This window comes from Suricata suricatta, chromosome 9 (genome assembly GCF_006229205.1).
Source record: "Suricata suricatta isolate VVHF042 chromosome 9, meerkat_22Aug2017_6uvM2_HiC, whole genome shotgun sequence".
Classification (NCBI taxonomy): Eukaryota; Metazoa; Chordata; class Mammalia; order Carnivora; family Herpestidae; genus Suricata; species Suricata suricatta.
The window spans coordinates 38,500,823-38,525,469 of NC_043708.1; the positions used below are offsets into that span (position 1 = coordinate 38,500,823).

Sequence of the window (24,647 nt, forward strand, 5' to 3'; positions counted from 1 at the left end):
AGGATGGGTGACTAGAGCGTAGAGATTTCTGAGTTCTGAAGAACAGGCACAGAGCCCACCATTCTGAACTAAGTCTAAAAGAAGGAATGGGAAAATAAAAAGCACAGATTGACTTAGAAGTAGAGAGTAGAGAAACTTTTACCTGCAGGTGACCCCATGAAGGGTCTAGGGGTGGCCTCAAAACAGAGTGTTCTGTAGGAGTTTTCAGAAGATTCCTATGTCCCCTAAAAAGGACCCGAGGTGACAGCCTGGATAAAGTCCCTCAGTTATGACATGGGAATGTCATCAACAAATAAGCTGGACCATACATGTTGGAGACCCCAGCAAGACAAAAGCATCATTATAAACTGAGCCAGTATCCAAATGCTATAAAGGACAGAGGATGTTACATGCCCTGGATGCCTTATTCCTTTTTTTAATGTTTTTTTATTTATTTTTGAGAGACAGAGAGAGACAGCGTGAGCAGAGAAGGGTCAGAGAGAGAGGGAGACACAGAATCTGAAGCAGGCTCCAGCCTGTGAGCTGTCAGCACAGAACCCCACGTGGGGCTTGAACCCACCAACTGTGAGATCATGACCTGAGCCGAAGCTGGATGCTTAACCGACTGAGCCACCTAGGGGCCTGTGGATGACTCATTCCTAATGCCAGGATAATTCTTGGAGCCCCTAATTCACCCTGAGAACTCTGATTACTCCCTGGACAGAAAGAGATAAAATATGAGACCATATCTAAGTGGTTTCCAAAAAGTGCTGAGCAGGCTGCCTGGAAGGTAGTGTAGTCTCACTGTTAGCAGTATCTTTTAGCTTATCCTTCAGAAGTTCTGCCCCAATGAAGTATCATCAGCATTAGAACAATAATATTGGTGTCTAAACCAGCACTGTCCAGAACTTACGCTAGGGTGGAAATGTTCTGTATCTGCAGTGTTCAAGATGGCAGCCGCCAACCACATATCACATGTGGCTACTGGGTGCTTGAAGTATGGCTGTGCAACTGAAGGACTGACATTTTTTTGCTTGCATTTAATCTCTATTAATTTATGTTATAATTTAAGTAGCCACAGTACAGGTCTAAGAGATTAGATTATTTTCCAGGTAAAAATTAAAAGGAGTAACTGAAGAAATCGTTTGAAGGCTACTAGACATTGTGACATCTGTTTTCTAGTCTCTTCGGTTTTGTCTCTGTATTAAATTCCAAGAATGTTTCTGGCATGTTATCACAATATTACAGATTAGAGAACCCAAATGAAGAAGCAAAACACAGATTGTTTGACATGAGGATTCCTCAAGAGCTTTTCTTTTGATCCCCACAGGCTGTCTGGAGCTGATGTAAGAAGATGGACAGAGATCTGAGATGAGGGAAAAACACAGATCACAAAAGAAACCCAGGTGAGGGGATGCCTGGGTGGCTCAGTGGCCCAGTCGGTTAAGCATGCGACTTCAGCTCAGGTCGTGATCTCAGGGTTTGTGGGTTTGAGCCCTGTGTCCGGTTCTGTGCTGACAGCTCAGAGCCTGGAGCCTGCTCCAGATTCTGTGTCTCCCTCTCTCTCTGCCCCTCCCCAACTCGTGCTCTCTTTCTCTCAAAAATAAATAAATATTAAAGAATTTAAAAATAAAAAGAAAAGAAAGAAAGGAACCCAAGGTAAGAAGAAAAGGTGGAGGGACACGGTTGGGGTGGGAGATGATGTCACCCCCTCAGCCTGGTTCCTCGTCCCCAGCACTGTCAAACCCCTCCTGAACCAGTCTCCGCACCCAGCTGTATTTGGTCTGCTCTCACCCCTTCTTTCCTCCATGTCCAACCCTGTAATTATTGACACCAGGTGCACTCTGACACTCAAATCCTGTGACTTTATCATCCACAGAGCTATGAGTGGTAATTTGCCAACTTCCATGGAAGTTTCTTTTTAAAAGCAGAATACTCTGGGTATAATGTTACATCACTAAAGAACCATTAGACAATTGAAAAGGAAATGGAATCTATCCAGGGAACAAAGGAGTCTGCAGCTCACTTCTCTTTAGCCCTACACAACGCTGTGGAATTGACTGCCGGGCTCTGGGAGAACAGAGACCGTGCTCAGGAGAGGAGGCTGCTTGTGGCAGGAGAAGCTCCTGGGGTTGGTGGTTAGTAACTCCAAGCAGGGACATTTGCTCTAATGCCCAGTTGAGACTGAAGTGAGAAAGCAAAAGGCTGTGGTTTATCCACTCAACAAGTGGCCAATGAAGACCACAGAGTAGTTAGGAGACTGGATTTGAAGGCAGACTTCCTGGTTTCACACCCTGGCTCACCCAGTTAGTAGTGGTGCACCCCTGTACAAGTCAGGCGTCCTCTCTAAGCCTCAGTTGTTCATCTGAGTAATAGGAAAATTATCATGCCTATGTTAGGGTGGTGTTTTAAGGATTTAAAGAAGATTCTGTGTGGAAAGCACTCAACACAGTACCTGACACAGGATACACACGCAGTAAGTGTCAATCATGTGGTGGTGCTAGTTTGATTTGCTTTGCCCAACCATGTGCAAAGTGGTCAAAAGACAGAGTAGCTGTGTACTTTGGGGCATATACCTACAAATCTGCTGTGTTCAGTATCTTTGGAAAAATGATGCATCTGAAGCTGGTTTTGTGTATCTTTTGCTTCTGCTGGCCTCTGTGCAAGTCTCTTTCTGTAGAAAGACAGACTGACAAAGACTCCTTCCTCCGTTCAGGCCTCTGCTTGGCTCAGGAGACCTATGGTTCCATACTGAGAGGTTTGGAAGTCCCCTCCAGTGAACTAAAAGAGAAAAAAAGAGAGTAATTAGTAAATAACTTTCATCTCGGAGGACAGAGGGATGAACCAATTACACATTGTGACTCAAATACAAGGGACTCTACACTGTGTGTTTAGTGTGTCTCCCAGCTTTGGAGTTTCCCAGGGGTGGAAAAATAGGTCCTAGGGTCCCTGGTAGGTTCTTCAGTCTCTTCAAAACCAATGCAGTTTCTAAGGAGCCAATTCTGGAGGATTTAAAATCTTATTTTAGTAACAAGATTTCCTTGCCACTCCTCCCTGTCAGCTCTTCTGTGGACTACGTTGCTGCTGAGGAATTTGTGCGAACGCCAGTTCTCCAGTCATGTTCCTTTCTCTGAGAGAGACTGAGGACAAATTTAGCAAGGCAAAGAGTTAGCAATAAGGTGGACACCTGGGAAGGAGAGGCCATGAAGAAGGATCAGACACCTGCCCACAGATGAGAAGCATGATGATAATCCACCATAACCCCCTTCCTCAATTCGCCTGTGAGATTTCATCTTAACCCCTGGCAAACGGCTGAAAACACTGCCTACCCTCATTTAAAGAACACATAATCATGGTTCACAAGTTAGAAATTAGGCCAAATTTAGTCATAGGGATACAACTGATATTTACAGCCCTTGAAAACCTGCCCTGGCCATGTGGGCAGGCACTTTGGAAGACCGCCAGCCCCCCTCCCCCTGCCCATAAGGACAGGAGACCACACTGCTCGCTTCTGTGCTTCCCACCTACATATATGTCAAAGGTGAGTTTGAAAGTCATGCTCATGGGTTATCTTGAGTTTTTGTGGTGAAAAAATTAATTGGTCAATTTGAATGTAAGACCCAAATGAACTTGACAGGCAGTGTCTGCTGTGTTGCATAAAATACTTCTTGTTATTCATTCAGCTCAACTCACTCTGACCTGGGAAGCAGATATCTGAAACCAGCAACTCACCCAGCCTGCAAATTGGTAGGGGGAGGCCCCATGGGAGCCTTCTTCCTGCCAGTGGGGAACCACAAGGCTGGCTCTGTATGAGCAGGGGACACCCAGGGAAACACAGTCACTTGCTGTTCATGAGGAACCTCCAGCCAACTACTGTGGCTTATGGCCTTAAGGAAGTTGAAGGGGCCCCAAAAACCTAGCAAAAATCTATCTGAATATACAAACTCCCAGATAGACTTCAGAGCTGTGCCCACAAAAGATGGTGCCAGCTGACCTGCTGACAAGCCACGGGTAGAGTGTGGAGACTCAGGAACTGGGTGTACTCAAAATGACATATCAGAGTTAGTATCCAAAATCTATAAAGAACTTATCAAACTCAACACCCAAAAAACAAATAACCTAGTGAAGAAATGGGCAAAAGACATGAACAGATATCCAGATGGCTAACAGACACATGAAATGATGCTCAACATCACTCATCATCAGGAAAGTACAAATCAAAACCACAATGAGACACCACCTCACATCTGTCAGAATGGCTAAAATGAACAACTAAGGCAACAAAAGATGTGGCAAGGATGCAGAGGAGGAACACTGCACTGCTGGTGGGAAAGCAAACTGGTGCAGCAGCTCTGGAAAATAGTATGGAGGTTTCTCAAAAAATTAACAATAGAACTGCCTTATGACCCAACAATTGCACTACTAGGTATTTTCCAAAGGCTACAGGAGTGTGGTTTTGAAGGGGCACATGCACCCTGCTGTTTATACCAGCACTACTGACAACAGCCAAAGTATGGAAAGAGCCCAGTGTCATCATCTGAGGAATGGATAAAGAAGATGTGGTTTATAGATACAATGGAATATTACTTGTCAATCAAAAAGAATGAAATCTTGCCATTTGCAACAACGTGGATGGAACTAGAGTGTATTATGCTCAGTGAAATAAATCAGAGAAAAATATATGACTTCACTTATATGTGGAGTTTAAGAGACAAAACAGATGAACATAATGAAAGGAAAGCAAAAATAATATAAAAAGAGAGAGCAAGATAAACCATAAGAGACTCTTAAATACAGAGAACAAACAGGATTGCTGGAAGGGTTTGTAGGTGGGGGGATGGCTAAATGGGCAAGGGGCATTAAAGAGGACACTTGATGGGATAAGCACTGAGTGTTATATGTAAGTGATGAATCACTAAATTATATTCCTGAAGTCATTATTAATACTACATGTTAACTAACTTGGATTTAAATTAAAAATAAAACAACAACTGGGTGCACTCAGAGCTTCCTCAAGTCCCAGGTGAGCACCTCCTATTAGCCCTGTCCAGTTGCCCCTGCTCCCCACCTCAGGGCAGCCCGGAGGCAACAGCTAGGAGCTTTTTGGAATGAAAGCGGCAGCCCCTGTGGCCTCTGCCCCTGTTCTCTCCCCTATTTGCAAAAGCAGCTGTACCACTACAGACTGGCTGTGCCTGCTCCCCACACTTGCTTGGTGCAGCAGAACTGGCATAAGGACATGCCTGGGAGGCTCCGGGATGGTGCTTTATCTGCTGTCTCCATAGTAACAACTATCACTTACTGAGTTGCCATTAGGGAACATCCCTGAGTTAAGCAATTGACCTACATGCTTGACTCAGGGGGACTAACATTCTGCATCAGCTGAATGCTGCCATTCTTCCATTCCCCTCTTCATTCACTGGCTTGTCTCATAAATGTGAACCGCATCTGTCACTGTTTCTCAAAGACTGGAATCCAGTGTTTCCCACATCTTCATCTCCTACAGAGAATTAACGTAGGAGCTTGCATGTACTGTTGGAATTGTTAAGGAAAATCCTCCATGTATGTACTGAATGTCATCCACTGAATGCCTGTTGTACTCACAGTCAGTCTTGCCTTATCCCACATGACTTTGCTGCCCTAGGTCAGAGGTTGGCACCTGAGCTTAAGGCTCCTGTCTCACAGACTGGGTGTGGTCTGTGAGGTGGCTGGCCCAGAGAGGGAGCACAGCCCAACAAAACTCTTGAGAATGGATGTTGACTAGCCAGCCAATCAGATTCTCTCTCTTGGGGAATTTGGATTAAAGGCCTATGGAAGGAGTTCATCAGTTGATGGCAGCAAAAGTAGAAGAAATAAGTTAATCCACACACATGGTGGAATCCTGAAAGTCAACAGCGAAGGCTGCCCACATGTTAGAGGCTAGAGCCATTATATCTTTGAATGATGTAACCCTGAGGCTTTATTTGTCTAGCTAAAATTAAGTGCAATATTTAGAAACATGTTTACTCTTCTACAACCATCATCCAAATGTACAAATGCTATAAAAGAATTTGGGAACATAAACCAAAATGAAAAACAGCCTAGAGGTTTCTTCGCTAAGCCCATTGTTTTGAAATTCAGGACAAGGACAAGCACTGTCCATTGCCTGCACCTGCTTTCTTCCTCCTCGTCCTCACTTGATTCCATGGTCTCAGCTAACTGGAATGGGGTCTCTGGCCATGCAGGCTGCTAGACGTAGACTATGGGTCACTGCCTTGTTCTCCAGGGGGGCCGTGGGTTGGGAAATCAAATTCTGTCTGACTATTATATTTCTGGTTGGTCAGGGAGAGGCATTCCCCAGACATGGTAGACCTAACATGTGGTGTACTGTTCCCAGTAGTGCCAAACAGTAGATGCCTTCCAAATGGTTGGTGCTTTTTGTCAATTTCTAGGTAATTTAACTTTTTTGGTAACTTAAGTGTTTTCAATATACATTGTCTTTTTCTGTCCTCATTATAGTTTGTCTCTGGATAATAGGGAGTTGAATATTCTCAGTACATCTACATATCTCCATACAAAGCCATATAAGATGCAAACATGTTTACATGCTGGGCATTGCCAGCAAATGTGACATGATAACCAACAATAACTACATTGTAGAAAGTTAAGTGTTGGGTTCAGCTAATGACAAGCTTATAACATAACAGGATTTTTTTTTGCCATGAAGTAAAATATATTGGTCAAAATACATACACATTGCAAATGTATATTGCCATCGTCCACAAAAATAATGGCTATATTAATCTACATTCAAGAGCATATACGTTCATATGTTCTCATGCATTGACCAACATAGCATCGTATCATTTTTAGTTTTTGCCAATCTGAGAAGTGACAAATTGTACCTACATAGCAACCACTAGTTGTCCTTTTTCTAATGGGTGGTAGCTTTTATCAGTCACAGTCCAGTCAGCAAAACAAAAAATTTATTCAAGCTTTCTAGTCCATCTCCTGTAATTAGTATTTAAATAACTTAAAAGGGCGGGGGGGGGGGGAATCAGCTGGTAAAGGAGAAGTGTAGTTGAAGGGATTGGAGCCCCAGTGTCACAGGGTAGAGATGAGCAGAACGGATTTGGAGATGAGATGTTAGCTTCAAGACCAGCATATTTCCATGGTCACCAGAAGTTCATATTTCTTCTGCATCTATTGCTTTTGCATTCTTTTTTAAATTGAAGTATATTTGACACACAATATTACACTAGTTTCAGATGTCAAACATAGTGATTTGGCAAGTCTTTATAACATACGATGATTTTGTAATACTACAAAATCTCCTTTCCTAACTCATTATGGACATGAGGACATCCAACCTGAGTTCAGTCAGATGATATAAAATGTCATGGAGTTTTTGTTTGGATATTTTAATATAAATGTTGCCTAGAAGGCATTGGTTCCTGGAAGTTCTAATGACAGGTTGGTGCATCCAAGTTAGAACTTAACATTGTGAGGTTGTCAAGAAGCAAGAAAGAGTTTTGGGGACCAGGTATATCCTTCCACATGAAGCAATTAAGGACATAGACAAAATAGATGAAACAAAGGTTTTTAGGACATTGGACTATCAGGCTGTAAGGCACAGGGATCCTTAAGAGAGGGGAAACATAAAACATGAACCCATGAATGGCCCAGCTTATTGCCTGGGGAGGGGCTATGTCACAGGGAGGGAGTTGTGAGATGCAGCCTAGTGTCCCCTCCACACTGGGCTGACAGAGTTTGGAGCCCAGGGAAGCTCTGGCACTAGAGTTCTCAGGAGACAGTTTCTGAGAAAGCTGAAAAGGACTCTAGAAAGAAGCAAAGGCTCCTACAAGTCTCCAGCTGAGCTCCAACCAGCACATGCCTGTGAGGAAACTACATAAGGCCAGGCACAGGACCACCCAGCACTGGATAATGTATAAATAGACCATGTCTTCAGTAGCAAACTTTATGTGACTTCAGTTTAGAGAATTTAAAAAGTATCACCCTCTACTTGATGAATGAAGATGACCAATTGATACTAAAAACTCTCTTTTGCACTGGCTACTAGAAAGCCCAAAAGGTGGGCATATATAGAATGACATGCATTCTATATACTAGCCTTACTCTAGGCTTAATCTTACTTTTCTATTCTTGCTTCCTGTCTTAGTTGGGGCTGCTATACAAAAGTACATAGACTGGGTGGTTGATAAACAACAGAAAGCAGCTATTGCTCACAGTTTTGGAGGCTGGAAGTCCAAAGTCAAGGTGGGTTGGGTTCTGGTGAGGGCCCTCTTGTAGGTTGCAAACTGCCAACTTCTTATATCCTCACATGGTGGAAAGAGCTAGCCAGCTGTCTGGCCTCTTCTCATAAAAACACTAATCCCATTCATGAGAGCCCCAACCTTATGACCTAATTACCTCTTAAAGGTCCCACCTCCAAACACCATGACATTGGGGCTTAGGGTTTCAAAATATGGATTTTTTAAAAAGTTTATTTATTTTAAAAGAGAGAGAGAGAGCATGGGTGAGCAGGGGAGGATCACAGAGAGGAGAGAAAGAATCCCAAGCAGACTCCATGCTGTCAGTGCAGAGCCTGACATGGGGCTCAATCCCATGAACCATGAGATCACGACTTGAGCCAAAACAAGAGTTGGAGGCTTAACCGACTGAGCCACCCAGGCGCCCCTCAACATATGGATATTTATATATAAACATATGAGATATTTGAACATTTAGTTCATTGTATAGCTTAATCCTTATTTTCTCTCTTAAAGTCATTGGTATATTTTTGAAAACTACCTTTGAGAATAAGGTATAAAGAAATAGTCAAATCAGTACTCCTGTTTTGCAAAGAAAAATTCTAGTTTTGACTTTTGGAAAAGCCAATAAGACAAAGATAAGCAATGAAAATATGTCTAAACCTTTCAAGATTGATGGAAAATAGTTGAAATCTACCTCCTAAAAAGGAGGTAAAGATTGATGTAACGTTATCTCTGAGATCAATGTTTTTGCTAGCACATTATCAATGTCCAGTCGACTCACCAGGGCACATTGTCCAGACTCAAGGCCAAAAATAGGGTGAGGTGAGGGATTCAAGAAAGCTTGGGGGTGAGTGAGGCTCAGAGCAGGAGGCAGGCTGGGAGTCAAAGGCAAAGCTCAGGATTAGAGCAGGGACCAACAGTGGGTTGAAGCTCAGGATAGGAAATTCAAGGATAGAGTGAGAATATGCCGGGCACATGTATTAATTTATAAAAAGCTAAAAGTTGGAAAGGAAGGGAAAGCCTTTCTTTACAGTAGGATACAGAAAGTATGGATTTATAAAATCAATTGATGCTAAAACTGGTAGGTGAGAGTATGATGTGGAGTAGACAACACAGTCTCAAATAATCAAATTACACGTTACAGACAGTTGCCATAAATTGTTGCCCAGTATGCACCTCGCTCTTCTTGTGCTCTGATTTCCTCTAGGAAATCTCTTATACAGCTTTATAGATAGTCTCAGTGCATCACTAAATTTTGGCATCTGTCTTATTATGAAGCTAAGAGGATAAACCCTTCCTCTGATTACCTTGGTTTTTGCTCATTTCCAAGCTTGGTTTTCTAGCCTTCTTATAAGCCTATGAGCTTCTAAGAGCCTTGCTATAAATTTCACTTTTTGTTTAAGTTATCTAGAGTTAAGATCTGTGGCCTGGAAAGGAAGGGCCCTGACTGATCCATTTACTGTGTGGTGGGCACCGTGGAAGGTGTTTTGTATACACTGCCAACAATTCTCAGAGCCCTCATCCAGCCTCATGGAGAAGACAGGTATATAAAGGCTAATTGCTAGTAGCAAGAACCACAAATCCATTTGTCTTGGCTACTCGAGAGTTTTAAATGGAGATCATAAGTACAGTTTTTACTGTGGGAATCGGGATTGATCCTCACAAGTCAGGTAACAGGAGAGGGAAGAAGCAGTCTGGAAGGTCTCTGTCTCCAGCCCATGCCCAGGGTCAGGTGAGGCAGGAAGAGAAATCCATCCTTGTAAATAAAGTTGTTAATCTTTTAAACAAATGGTGCTGGGAAAACTGGATATCCATATGCAAAAGAATGAAGTTGGACCCTTACCTTACACCATATACAAAAATTAACTAAAAATGGATCACAGACCTAAATTTAAGAACTGTATAGCCCTTGGAATAAAACATAGCTGGAAATTTTCATGACCTCAAGTTAGGCAATGATTTCTTAGGTATGACACCTAAAGCACAGGCAATAAAAATAAATAAATCAGGCTTCACCCAAATTAAAAACTTTTACACATCAAAAGAGTAGAAAGACAACCCACAGAATGGGAGGAAATATTTGCAAATCCTCTATTTGATAAGAAATTAATATCCAGAATATATAAAGAATTCCTACAACCCAACACACCAATAAAACCAAGCAACCCAGTTAAAAATGGGCAAAGGTTAAACTAGCCATTTCTCCAAAAAAGATACACAAATAGCCAATAAGCACATAAAAAGATGCTCAACATCATTAGTTATCAGGGAAATGCAAATCAAACCCAGTGAGAAACCACCATAGGATGGCTATTTTTCAAACAAACAAACAGAAAAATATTGGCAAGGATATGGGGAACTGGAACCCTCCTACGTTGCTGCTGAGAACTTAAAATGGGGCAGCTGCTGTGGGCGACAGTCTGGTACTCCTCCATGAGTTGAAAACAGAGTTACAATATGACCCAGGAATTCCACTCCTAGGTATATACCCAAAAGAATTGAAAACAGGGACTCAGATTTGTACACCTATGTTTCTAGCCACATTATGCACAGTGGCCAAAATGTGGAAAAACCCCTGTCCATCAACAGGCAAATGGATAAACTGTGGCATATATATTGTTGGGATAATAGCTGTAAAGAGGAATGAAATTCTGATACATCTTAGAACGTGGATGAAACTTGAAAGCATTATGCCAAGTGGAATAAGCTACACACAAATGGACAAATAGTGTTTGATTTCACTTATATGAATATCTAGGATAGGTAAATTTCTAGAGCTACAGAGTAGACTAGAGGTTGCCAAGGGCTGAGGGGAGGGGAGAATGGGAAGTGACTGCCTAATGGATACAGTTTCTGTTTAGGGTGATGAAAATGCTCTAGAACTAGACAGTAGTGATGGTTAAACAACTCTGTGAATGTATTAAATGCCACTGAATTGTACACTTAAAATGGTAATTTTGCTATGTATCTTTTACAATAACAAAATTATGTGAAGAGATAATAAATCTGGTGAGATTTTCCCTAAGAAATTAATTTGAGTGGCTGATGGTCAAAGAAGTTTGAAAAAATGCTGGGTTTTTTTTCCAGCTTGAGGATATTTTTTTACAGGTTATCATAAATCATAGGTAGAGATAGGTCCAGCAATTTTCATTATTAATATTCTTCAGTTTATACAATAATCCATGTACACTAGATTTCTCTTTGATTTATCTTTTCCTTGCATGACAAGAAAGAAAATGATTGGAAAGACTGTCGCCAAATTTGGAGGCTTAAGTTAGTCTAACCTAAAACAATAGCTTCCGTGACAAACATCCCACTCACTTTGGTGTTCCCAGAAACACTGAGAGGGGTAAGATTGTCTGCAGATCAGACTGAGAGCCAAGGGGCTGCGGGCACACGGTTTCCACGTGAACTGCCTCCTGAGTCTCAAAGGCAGAAACTCCCAACCGCAGGTGAGGATGGCAGTGAAGGGGCCTCTGACAGGGGCACCTTCAGCATATTTCAGGGTTAGTGACAGCAGGGCTTTCTGTATTTAATGTTGGTTAATAATTCTACCCGGCCACGTTGGGCAGCATGGCTGGGGCAGCGAGAAGATGAGGTATTCAGTAAGTCGGCAGAGCCCACGCTGGTGGGTTTTGCTTTTCTTTTCTTTTTTCCTCATCATTTAAATTCAGAAAATTTCTACTCCAAAGAATCACATTTACTAAGAAGAAAATATTGTTTTACCTCCTGTCCTGGCCACAACTAGTATAGGTTACTGGCTTAGAATGGAAGGAAGCAGACAGCACAGTGAGGAGGGAAGCTTTCTGATAACAGAGCTTCTTGCCGTGTTTACATCCAAACTGTCATATTTACGGTGAGTGGACTTGGGTAGGCACAGGATAATTGTACACCTTACATTTTTTTTGAATTGTGAAATATGTTGTCCATTGTTGAAACTTGAAAAAAAATGATACACTGTCCAACGCTGAGCTGCTCTTAGCTGACTCTACATTCTGAATGTTAACGTTATTTTGTTTTGGCTGGGAGGGCGGTGGTGGCAGAGGGCAGCAGCAGCGAGCTAGAGCAAACAGGAAACCTCAAACAGCATTTCATGTGGTCCCCGCCTCTCTGTTCCCACGCACTTGCCTCAAAGTACACAGTTCAAATTAGACCACGGCTCCTGGGTTGTGCTGGCCAAGTAATAGCTAGGCCAGCTGAGTTGGGGCTCAGCTAAGGTCATGAACATCTTCTTCATAGAGTTGCAGTTCTGCCAGAGATACTCAGGCTCTCTACAGCCCCTATCTCTTCCAGAGGCTCCAGAACACTCCTCGAGGTGGAAAAAATAACAGATAAACTTTCTGACTGGGTAATCAGCCCAAATTATTTAATGACTGTTAGGTTTGGGGCAGTATTGCCCTGGGTGGTGTATGAGAATAACACACAACTCCTCTATGTGTTGAAATGCTGCTAAACTTGACAGTAAAGCTGATTTAACATAAGCGATGCCGTATTCCTAACGTAGACTTCGTGAAAAGCTCTTCTCAGGAAATAAAGGACAGAAAAAGCAGGCTTTCTTCGTGTTGTGCCTTTAAACCTCTCTCACTCCCCTTAGGGGATCTGAAGGTGGGACGTTCCTGCTAAGCCAGGCATTCTCAGTGGCCTCAGCTGCCTTACCTTTTCGTTTGCTCATCTGTTTCCTTTGCTGGGAAAACTTCCTGCTTCGCTCTGTCTATGCATATCCGATCTCACCCTTAATGCCAGGTAGTTGGCTTCAACCCCCAAAGATGCAGAAACACTGACCTCTAATCATTATGAGCACTTGCGATAGGAGATCATCCCATGTGGTCCCCACCTCTGTGCCACCAGCACTTATCTCAAAGTGCAAAGCTCAAGAAAATCCCTGTCTCCTGGAGCGTATGTAACACCAAACTCATTTTCTGCAGGCACACACACATGCACAGGCTTATTTATCCAAACACTTTAGTGTCCCCATGGTAGCTCTTAGGGTTATCCACAAATAATCTGATTTGTTCCTTTCAGGTTTCCTGAAGTTATATGTGACTTGTTTTGGCCCGTGAAACAATCCAGGTGGAGGGAACAGTAAAACCTAGGATCTGAATGAGACAGGTATGTTTGGGGATGGCCAGGAGACCGGTGTGGCTGAAGCAAAAGCAAAGGAAGGGAGTCAGAGGTCTCAGGAACATCACATAGGGAGCTTTGTAGGCCACTGTTGATTTTGGCTGTTACTGACGGAAATGGGAGCCACCTTAGGAATCTGAACTAAAGGTCTCAGGGGCGGAGGGAATGTAGGCACTCGCTGAGGTGGTGGTGGGGTAACCTTTCAACTTCACCACCACTGATGAAAGAAAGAGTTTTTAGTTTTCCAGGCCATTGTCTTGCAGGCAGTTTCAAAACCACGGCTTCAGAGAAGCTAGGGAACCAATTAATAGAAGGGAAATCTGACGTCCTTATCTTAAACTTCTTTTTAATCGCTTTCCCAATGGAACCTACAAGTGACAGTTGACAAATGACATTGGGTCATCCCCTCCTTCCCTGTATACAGGGCCTTTGGAGGGACATACTGGAGGGAGAACAAGACAACTAATCTACTGATCAGTGACGCCTTATATCGACTGCGGTAAAACCTAAGGAGTATTTATGGAGCCTAAATTGATAGTTTAATTTAAAAAAATAGAATTTTCTTAAGTTAAAAAAGATACCTTGTTTTTCACTTTAGAACCTCTTCTTGCCCTTATTTATCTCATTTTCTTCCCCTCCTCATTCTCTTCCTCCTTTGCCAAAGAGGAAACTGCCAACTTTATCAAATAACTTCAAATTATTAAAGTCTAAGAAAGTCACAGATTCTAAGATTGAAAAGTACAATTATTTTCACATAAACCATTCAAATTTTTATACCTGAACAAATGATTTTTGAACAAAAGTATTTGACTTTCAGTCCAAGAAACTAAAATATCAAAACAGTTTCAACAGAGAACCAACTATGTGATCTTCAGAAACTGCTAATGCATTCTTCCTTATTTCAAATCATGGAGACTTGCACTCCAGGAAGCTTCCTTCTTGGAGCCCTGCTCCTCCTGAGATGGAAGCTTTTACTGACACTGTAGTTCTGTCAGATGCCAAATCCATCTGGTAGTGAAGCAGCAAACCTCTCTGAAGGTCAGGTTGAACCAGTAACACTAGTGACAGGCACCTGCAGTTGATCTTGAACAAGGATATTTATATATGCACATGTAACACACTTATAGCCATATTGTCATTAAACAGTCCAACCTAAACTTATATTGTAGAAATCAGGACAGAGCACAATGCAAACCCTTATGAGATCCAAGGATGTAGAATTCAACACCCTCAGACTTCTCTTAAAAATATTTATGTAAGTCCTAAAGTGAATGTAGTCTAGGAACCTACATATTTCAAACAAAGCCAAAGGACAAAAACAAGGCAAACATTCTGATATCAGACATAACGTAAATACTAAGGAAGGGCACCAAGTAAGCTTCCTTTCTGTGATCCTGACACATTAGCAGTTTTGTTGCCTTTATTAAATGCTAAGGCCTCTTTTTATTTTATTAAGGATCATTGCACCAAAATCTGTCAAAATACATCAATAAAAGTTGAATTTATATCAGTAACATACTTTTATTTGCCTGTCAGGTTAAAAACTCATTTCCCATGTAGCTTCTGCTATATCAAATCACCAGAACATTTTAATTGTTTTATTAGGAATGTTCTGGACACATTTAGTTTTTTTTTTTTATAAGCAGTTAAAAGATCATTGGCTAAAATAACAGAAAAATTCTGCTCTTATAATGGTATATAGTGAATCTTTGTTTTCTTCATTAAATATGATCAAATACACATTGAAAACTGTTATATTGAAAATTTAAAAGACAATCCTTGGAATGCTTTTGGTATGCTAATGTGAGGTACACATACACACCCATTTGACCTAGAACAGTCACAAACTCATCTAGCAAACCTTTTGAATTTTAAATACAAAACAATTTTGGTTGATAGCAAAACACACACAAATAGCAAAATACAATAAAGATTTTCAGGAAGGACACAGCATGGCTGCGGTCTAAGTCACAGTTTGTCATCTAGTTAGAGCCTCCATCCACCTATAATGAAGACAGCACTTAAAAGAATAATTTTCAGAGACTCCAGTGATGGCTCAGTCCGACTGAGTTGGATCCATAAATCTCAATGACCTTTATGTTTGAAAGGAACTCTCCACTCACCTCACTTTTATGTTAATTCAAAATAAAACCATAAAATCATCTTCCTATCTTATCTTTATGCTTTATTATAATCCAGCATTAACATTTAAACTTTATATTATTTCCTTTCCAGGCAAACTGCTGGAATAACATTTCTCATACCAATGTCCAAGCAAGTTGATCTAAGGCTAGAGCATCTAGAGGGGCTCTATGAGAAGCTGAAATGACAAAGAACAAGTGATTTAAAAACTTGAGATTTAATTCCAAGGTAGGAATCATAAACTTGGGATCATCTATGTTTACCAAACTTCATATATGCAAATTTTATATATGTATGGTTTTCTTTAAACCTGTCATCCAGTTCTAAAGGTTAATTCAAAGGAGACACAAAAGCAGTCAGATCAAGAATAACTTCAGGGGTGCCTGGATCAGTCAGTCAGTTAAGCGTCCTATTCTTGATTCTGGTTCAGGTCATGATCTCATAGTTTATAAGATGGAGCCCCACCTTGGGCTCTACACTGACATTGTGGAACCTGCTTGGGATTCTCTCCCCCTCTACCCCTCCCCCACTCATTTCTCCTCAAATTAAAAAAAAAAGGGAAAAAACCTTCAGAAACTATTAAATTGAACCAAATTAAAACTGCCATTTTTATAGATAAAAAATGGTTAAATGTCAGAAATTTCACTGGTTCAAATGGACACCTGGGAAAATGCACCTTGTGTACTCTTTTGTACCTATGAGGAAAGCCACAAAGTAGGTATTTTGGTCTAGGAGACCCAAGCATCTACCTAAACTAGAGCAGAGGACACATATGCAGTATGTTGAGCTAATCCACTTTCTAGGTAACAGTGGAACTATTAATCTCACAGAAATCTTTCTAGATACTCTGAATCACCTTATACAAGGTATCAGAGAAATTATTATGAATCTCATTAGACAACATGCAGCTGTTGAGCCCACAGCTTACCCATCTCTGGCAAGTGGTTGGTTTTGCAGCAGGTAAACAAAACCCTATAGAGGGCATTCTTTTCTGGGGAAGCTCACCTGAGAACAGATTTTTCAGCCAGAATCAAAATTTCTGTGACTTTATGGGAATTTCAGACTAAGCAATTAAGTGGTAACAAGGAAAGAACATCTCTGTATTCGTTTCTCGGTAAATAATCGCTTAAAGAGAAAAAATAATTGAAATAAACAATTTTTACATAAAAAAAAGAAAAAAACACAAAACCCTACCTTCAATGTTTAAAAGAATAATCACAAAAATCAAAACCCCAGGACAAAAACTGTACTTTGACATGTGAACATGTACTTGTAACATGTTAGCCAAATAAACATATTTGCCTCAACCCTCCTTATTTCCAAGACTTGCCACCTTTAACTAATTAACATGTTTTCATTATACATTTCACAGTGAAAATAAGGCTTTGTAGTTCCTAGAACTTCACTACATCACTAATTCAATGTACTTTAAAATCCCTCTAATTTAATTATGCAAGCCTATAAAGTGAGTCACACTTTCAGACATGAACACAGGTAATACAAAATACCAGAATTAGCAGAAGCATCAAAGTGTGCGCGCCCACACAGGCACACATGCATGTGCACGCACGTGCACACACACACACACACACACACACACACACACACACACACCACTATGAAGTGAGCACTCCACCAGAGATACTAAATGGGTAAGTCCTTTTTCTAGACCACTTCCAATTCCTAATCTCAACTTTTCAAGAGAGTAAAAAATATTTGTCATCTCTAAGAAAACAAATGGGAATGTTCTTGCCAAAGAACTTTGTTTCTGGAATGTTTTTATGAAAATAACCATCAATTCAAACTTGCTTTCAGTACTCTTCCTAAAATAAGAAGGGAAAAGACTATCAGTTTTATCTTCTTTAGCCAATTAGCCAAAATCAGTTGAGCAAAAATTGTCTCAATTTGTCCTAATAAACTTCAAATTTTCCATGGTTCTAGGCAGAACAAAAACGCTGCTTGCAATATCAAACAATCATAAATACACACACATTATGCAATTGCCTGTTTATTTAGTGGCACCAGTTTTGCAAACTAGAAATGATTTCTACTTTTCATCTCACATACAATCTGCAACCATTCACAGGCTGAATGCAATTTCAACAGACTTGAAAACAAAAAGTACATTCTTAAAGTTAGAACTGAATTCACATGTTTTCTTTGGACCAGAAAAATGGTACATAACACAAAATATACATTTATGGAATTTCTTTAAAAGTCTGGGTCACATAAATAGCAAACAGTGGGTGAGTTAACTGTGGAGAATTTTGTTACACACTGTTTAGGAAAAATATTTCTGCAGTTGTATTCGTTTTACATTTATAGATTTTTGAAAGATCAATCTATGTATAATACAACATGCTTTTAACATGTACATGGACTCCCCACTTGTAACATTTATACAAATTAAGTGAAATAAATCATTTCAAGAGTGAAACCAACTACTATTGGGGCATATCACTACAAACAAGGTCTCTTCCTGCAGATACGCTGTTGACTTAGTGAAGGGCTAACCAAGGAGGACAAGGGTTTCTATTTCAAAATTCCCACAAATGGAAATTAAATAAGCTGTAACTGAACATCCAATTTGGGCAACAAATAAGACAAGCTAATCAATTTTTTCATGGTCATTACATTTTAGTAGAAATCCCATTAATCCTGTACATTGATGGCCATATGTTACATCCTATTTTAACATTCTGTATCAGTAAGGAAATACATAATTCCCTAAAATCTGAAGTCAATTAAACATTTAATGAACTCTAAAACTAGGAAGCTCAAAATTTTAAAACCTGAGATCGGACAGTTAAATGTCTTGTGAATATAATTATATTTGTACTATGCAGGTCAGAAACATTCTAAACTTTCAATTTCCATTTTACCTCTTTTCCATTAAGTTTCAAAACTAGCAAACTTAGAGTGATGTTATCCTCCCAAACTGATCCAAATAAGATTATTTTGTTCACCTTTAATTATTCTCCTTTTCCCCAAAATACAACCTTTATAAAGGGTATTTTAATATCAGATTCTAGCCGAGGTTCCCATTCACCTCCTATACCTTTAAAAAAGGTAAACACTTCCTTAAATTACTCAAATTATTTTGATACACTTTAAATATATTTTATGGTCTTTTTGTAGGAAAAAGGCTGCTGAACCCCTGCAATATTGTAAACTTTGGGGAGTTAGTACATTATATGAATTTTCCTGGGTAAGAAAGTTCCTAGGGTTCATCAATTTTAAAGGGCCTGGGAACCTAAAATGTTAAGAATGATTGCTAAAATGAATTTGTAGCACTCGCTGTATACCTAATTGAGATATTACTAATTTTGTTCTGCAGCTACAATCTCTTACACCAACCCTACATCAGGTGGTACAAAACACAAATGTTAATGTCTTTTGATGGACCAGGGGACTATGGAAAGAAAGGAAAAACATTAAATTTTTCTGAACATTTAATTTGATGAGAAAGCTACAGAAACTGAGTTTTGGAGCAATTAAAAGACCGAAAGGATCGGGTTTTGTGTTGAATAAACATTTGCATTTATTTTTTGTTTTTAAGTTGAAGCAAGTTTTTCCCTTGCTGGAAAAATCAAATGACCTGAAGAAGCAAAAGTTAGTTCTTGCCGGTTTATGTAACAGTTCTTAACATACATCCTGGTTCGGGGAAGACCTCCCTGTGGCTTTTACAATAATTAAGAGTAACCCTCTCTGTCTTCCTCATTGGCATCTCCCAAATTTTCTTTTTTTGGGCCCAGTTTTATACAGTAGTAGTTGGCCCTGGTGAGGTAATGCCCTAAACTCTTTCTCAAGAAAATGGAATTGGCCTGCGTACGTTTGATAAAGAGACAGAGAGACAACCACCACTAAGAGGGTGGTAGAGGAAGTAAAGCAACATTTTGTGCTGGGTAAGGGAGGGGGAAAAAAGTCACTTCTTTCTTCTATCAATTCAAACAACATTTCCTCCCACCTAATAAAATATGAGTTGTCAACTATAATTCCCATACATCTGAGTTTTTCTAGTTGGCGCACTCCTACCTGCTGGTAATATAATCAGAAAAACACGAGAGCAGAGGCCACTAGGTTAATACATAAAGCAGGTAAAAGGGAAAGAATGAGTGAAGGTGAACGAAGAATGTGCATTTGACAATCAAGTGGAACTAAATGCCTCCCCATCTCTGGCGGCATTCTGATTATCAGTAATAATGAACACTTGAGACTTATACTCTGACCAACAAAACAATACAGTATTATACTTGTGACATTTAGAAAATGTATCCTTAAATATTTCAAGCATATTCTAAAGTAATATAGAATTTGAAAATACAACCCAAAACTCATGGCACATTATTGAAGGAAATAAAGTAAAATTTGGCTTCTAAAGTTTTAAACTATACAGAAGTCTTCCTAATGCCTCAAAGAACAACTAATGAGAAGACTAAATCACTCAATTACAAAATGGTCATCTCACCGGCAGTATCTGCAAGCAAAAGTGTGAGACTCTTTAAGGTTCCTTCAAAGAAAAACCTCAAAAAGAAACACTTACGTACTGAAATATTTACATATTTTCTACTACCAAATCCTAATATAATACTGTACAAATAACAAAACATTACAGGCTTACAGCTCTAATTCAAATTTTATGAATTAAAAGTATACACCATGAAATTCAAAACTGAAACAAAAGAGCAAAGCTGTAACTAGTTTTTGTCAGTTCTTTCAGAAATTACTAATTGAAGTCACATATGAACTTGTCCAGCAAAGATGGGTGGTGAAATTATTTTTAAAAATTAACAAACATAATAATCATTTGGCTAAAACTAAATATTAACAACACAGTGTGTTTCAAAGAAACAATTTTTCTTAAATTTAGCTATATGTATATAGCAGGAAACTATATACGTAGCAAGGAGAGTAAAAGGCCATTTGTTAAAGGTAGTCAAGCATACTGAATAGTTTTGAGCCTCATCAGTCCAGTTTTATTGCTATGCTGAGCAAAATTTTCTTTTGAATGAGATTTTTAACTTTAGGGAGAGGAAAGTTTTTTCAAGTCAATAATGGAAGCATAAATGAGTCCTTTAGGGCAGAGACCTTCCTTGTTCAGAAAAATTATCTGGCAGACAGTAGTAGGAGGGTGATAACTTTTTTTTGGATGAGTAATTCAATTATAATACTAACGTACATTAGATTATAAATTCTACTCAAATGTAAACTCCTTAAGGGCAAGGACATAGTCATTTCTTTATAGTTCCAAGGTACTTTGCCTAGAAGTGTTTTGCAGATAACAGTATGTTTTGTAGAAAAGATGATTAGTGGAATTAATATGTGGTCAGATGGATGATCACTAAAAGTGCTGGTATAATTCAGATTACTTGAATTACATAATTTATTCTTTAATCCAAATTTCTTAATGTAATAAAATAAGATATAAGTGGCTGGAGCAGTATACTAATTGCATAGCATTCTAGAAGCAAGCATTATAATTAAAAATGTTTGAAATAGTTCTAAAGCTAAATAAGAAAATACCATTTGGATTTTGTAAAGTTAGTGCTAATATTGAGAACTGCTGCTGTTTTCTGCAAAAGTATATTCCTTAACAAAGTGGAAATTAAGAGAGCTTACTTTGCTAAAACAGTAAGAGACCAGTGAAATTTTTTAATGTTAGGGTTAAGAGTCTGGTACACAAAATGAATTTCCTATTACAAGCAGCAAATTGAGTTCATCCTAAGAAAACACTTAAATGAAAGTACATTTTGAATGGCATATTATCATCACAAAAGAACTTTCACCCTCCAAAGAAAATAACATACAACACGTCACAAAATTTGGAGGCATTGCCCTGAGATGCTAATTAGCACACAAATGGGGGTTGGGAGGGCAAGGTCTGAAGTGGTACAAAAATGAAGGGCACCGGAGAGGTGCAAAAGTGCCTTTCAAACGTGTGGTTGGTTCCTGCCACCACCATTACCCCCAGGAATCAAGAACACACACAGTCTGCTTTATAACGTATACTTCCTTTCTTATAATGAAAAATCATATCTAGTATGGCAATGCTGACTCATGTGGAAAAGATTTAGTCTTCTCAGAGAACATTTAATAGTTTTCTCTCATTTCCAAGCTTCATTTCAATACTAGGAATTTTAACAGAGGAACAGCTTGACTTCCTCTTTTTTATTTCAAAATGTCAAATAAGAAAAAGCTCTAAAATATGCCGTTATGGTTTGAAATATAGCTCCCCATCACATATTTTGACTTGTGATTTAGGATTTTGCATCTCAAAATCCAATTCAAGGTTTTGAAATTTCTAGAACTAAAAAATTCAGTCTACTTAAAAAATTAAGAGCCTGGCTTCTTATAATAGGAATTTAGCTTTCAGTACTAGTATGTCTGGTAATCACTCTACACTAGAAGCGTTGTACTCATTAAATGCGCACTGAGATGCTTGCAAAGCCATAACTTAGAACATTATCCTAGTTCGCTCTCTACCACAGATTTAGACACTGAGCATTTATTTGTAAGTATGGAATTGGTTCTGTAATTCCAACTTATGAAATTCTAAATATAAATAGTACTGTTTTTTCTTCATTCATGCTGGATTGAGATATAAATTAAATACAATTAAATTACATTTACTTGCCTCACAAATAAGAGGGTTAATGAAAGGTTTTGCTGGTATGTAACTACTTAAATCTGACACATTTCACATTACTTTTCCCACTACTCCCTAACTTTACATTAGTTTTAAGGCTATATATACAAATATGTATACTTTCAAGTTAGGGAAAAAACAAATGTAACAAAATCGATTATACTACCTTTTATACAGAGAGTTTTGATTTTGTATTCAATGTTGTAATCATACATTTTAATAGTTTTCTAGTGGGGAATCTGCCTACTGAATGATTAAATTACATGGCAATAAATACAATATTCAACCTAAAGAGACAAAAATACAGAAGGGCACAAAACAGTAGTCTTTTCAATGTGACAGATTTTAAAACTTACTTTTCACATGCTTAATCAGAGGAATTTAAGCCTAGATTAAATTAGGTTATTTTTATATCTACAATTCCTTAAGCTTCAAATGTTATTTTTAAAGGCCAACAGCTAAATATTAGCAACATGCTCTATTTCAAATCACAAATACATCTTAACTACTTGGATTCTAAAGACACGGGTCAATTAAAAAAATCACAGGCAAACACACACGAGCACACGCGCGCGCGCGCACACACACACACACACACACACACACACACACACACCCCTACTATAGAGTGTCAGATTGTCAAGCTCTGACAATTATTTTAATTAAACAGTAGGCAAATTCAAGCTGATACACACAGAATGAAAAATAAGCAGCCAGAAAGAAACCCATTAAAAAAGAGATTAAGAAACAACAGAGATTTAAATCTTTTAGTCTTTCTAATGGAAGGGAAACAGTTCCATCCGTGCCGGGAGCAACATTATTTCCCAATTAAAAGAGACAAACATCTTTCCCCACGAGAAACTTCTTACTTACAATGGCATGGTGTTTTAAAAGGGCGGGGTAAAGGAGGAATTACACATACATGATTACATTTCTTGTTTGTTAAATCAAGCTTTATTGATAAAATGGAATTCAGAATGCCTTACTGGGAACAGCAGCAGCCCAGCCAAACATGATAGCAAGAAGGTGGCAGCCTCCTACTCGATGTAGGAAGCTGCTGCGTGTCAATTAGTAATTCAATGTAAGGACTTGGAAAAGAGGTGCAAAGAATCAAGGCATTTCAGCCCCAAGATTGATATTCTTATGAATATACTGTAATACCTGCAAAACTCCTGGCAACAAGGAGAGAACAACCTAAAAGACAGATAAATGAGGGGACCAGCTTTCTCAACAGTGCCAACCCCACTGTCAAGAACATGAAGATAGTTTTCAGCTAACTCCCTGGATGTTTGGCTTTGTGAGGTTTGGGAGTTCTCCGTAATCATGTGCACATGTGAGCGTCTAGCTGGCACTGCTGCTGCTCCCCGTGTCCCAACGCCAAGGCCAAACACAACATGACTTGAAAGGGCTATGTATCTGTTGCATCACACAACAAGCCAAACATTTTTTGTAACTTTGATAGTGATTTAAAGCAGTTCAGAATTAAATATGAGCATTTTGTACAAGGACAATTACACTTTACAAAAAACAAAATCATACAACAAAAATTGCTGGAGTCTGATTTACAACATGAATTATGGTTTGAAATCACGTTTACATAAGTCTCAAATTTACAAAAAACATCAGTTCTGGGCTAGCTGTTGTACTGCTGAAGTTCTCTGGTGTGATCCACTCTCACCCATGACACATGTCCTTCTTTAAAGATGAGGAGGGATGTTTAAAAGGTTCAAGGAAGTTGAGCTGTACTCTCCTTTGGAGGTGAAGGTAAACTCCATGGCTAGATGAGCAGTTTTACCACATATCATCAGTCGATGCAGAATCCTTTATAAAAGGAAACAAAGCAAAACAAGGAACTACATTAAAGCTGACAGGTGTCAAAGCACATTACTCTCTGAATAGTGCATAAAGATAAGGTTTTGTAAAGCTGACATTATAAGGTTTTGTAAAGTTGACATTCAGACTATAAACGCTTCTTAAAGTATTTAAGTATATGTGTCTATATGAAATAACAGTATTCAAGCTGTTAAAAAATTTGTTTTGGAATAAAATATTTGAAATACAATTTTACCATGAGGTTGACCAAATGTATTTCTAAACCATATAATTAATAATTTTATTTTTCTTCAATTAAAATCCAGTTTGTTTTTAGAACTATACTTTTATGAACTTTTATTACGTAAGAAGAGATTAAAATCTCAAGTCGTAAGAGATTTGAGGAGGCTTCATAATGCAATATATATTTTAGAGCTGTGCCCAAATGATTTTTAAGGTACCACTTTTCTGTAAACACCAGACTACAAGAGAATTCTAACAGGAAACCTAACTGGAGAACAGGGCATTCTTTTCACGTAAGTAGAATTCTCTAGTATTTAAATGAAGTATAAACTTCAGGGTTCTCATAGAAAGTATTTCCAAACATAAAAACTATTCAGTGGAGCTGGGCATTCTGAAGTTCTATTGTAGCTCTTATAAAACTCAGAATAATTCAAGATTCTGAGCAACTTCAAAAA

General features: G+C 39.0%; 1 protein-coding gene and 1 long non-coding RNA gene across 4 annotated transcripts in view; one reads left to right on the forward strand and one right to left on the reverse strand.

Moving 5' to 3' along the window:
- Nucleotides 1–1,349: 1,349 nt before the first annotated feature.
- On the forward strand, nt 1,350–15,714 carry LOC115302957. 2 transcript variants are annotated; one of them, XR_003913741.1, is made up of 3 exons: nt 1,350–1,385; nt 13,251–13,337; nt 15,585–15,714. It is a non-coding gene; the product is annotated as an uncharacterized LOC115302957 (long non-coding RNA). The 2 variants fall into 2 exon arrangements; XR_003913740.1 differs by lacking the exon at nt 1,350–1,385 and adding an exon at nt 11,602–11,680.
- A 1,769-nt stretch (nt 15,715–17,483) lies between these two features.
- The window catches only part of PPM1A (protein phosphatase, Mg2+/Mn2+ dependent 1A), a 49,264-nt gene continuing 42,100 nt past the window's right edge, over nt 17,484–24,647 (reverse strand). For both annotated transcript variants that reach the window (XM_029952953.1, XM_029952954.1), the window contains exon 6: nt 17,484–23,958. In XM_029952953.1, coding sequence (XP_029808813.1) covers nt 23,929–23,958 — 30 coding nt within the window. In that variant the 3' untranslated portion in view covers nt 17,484–23,928. The remainder of the gene's footprint in view (nt 23,959–24,647) is intronic.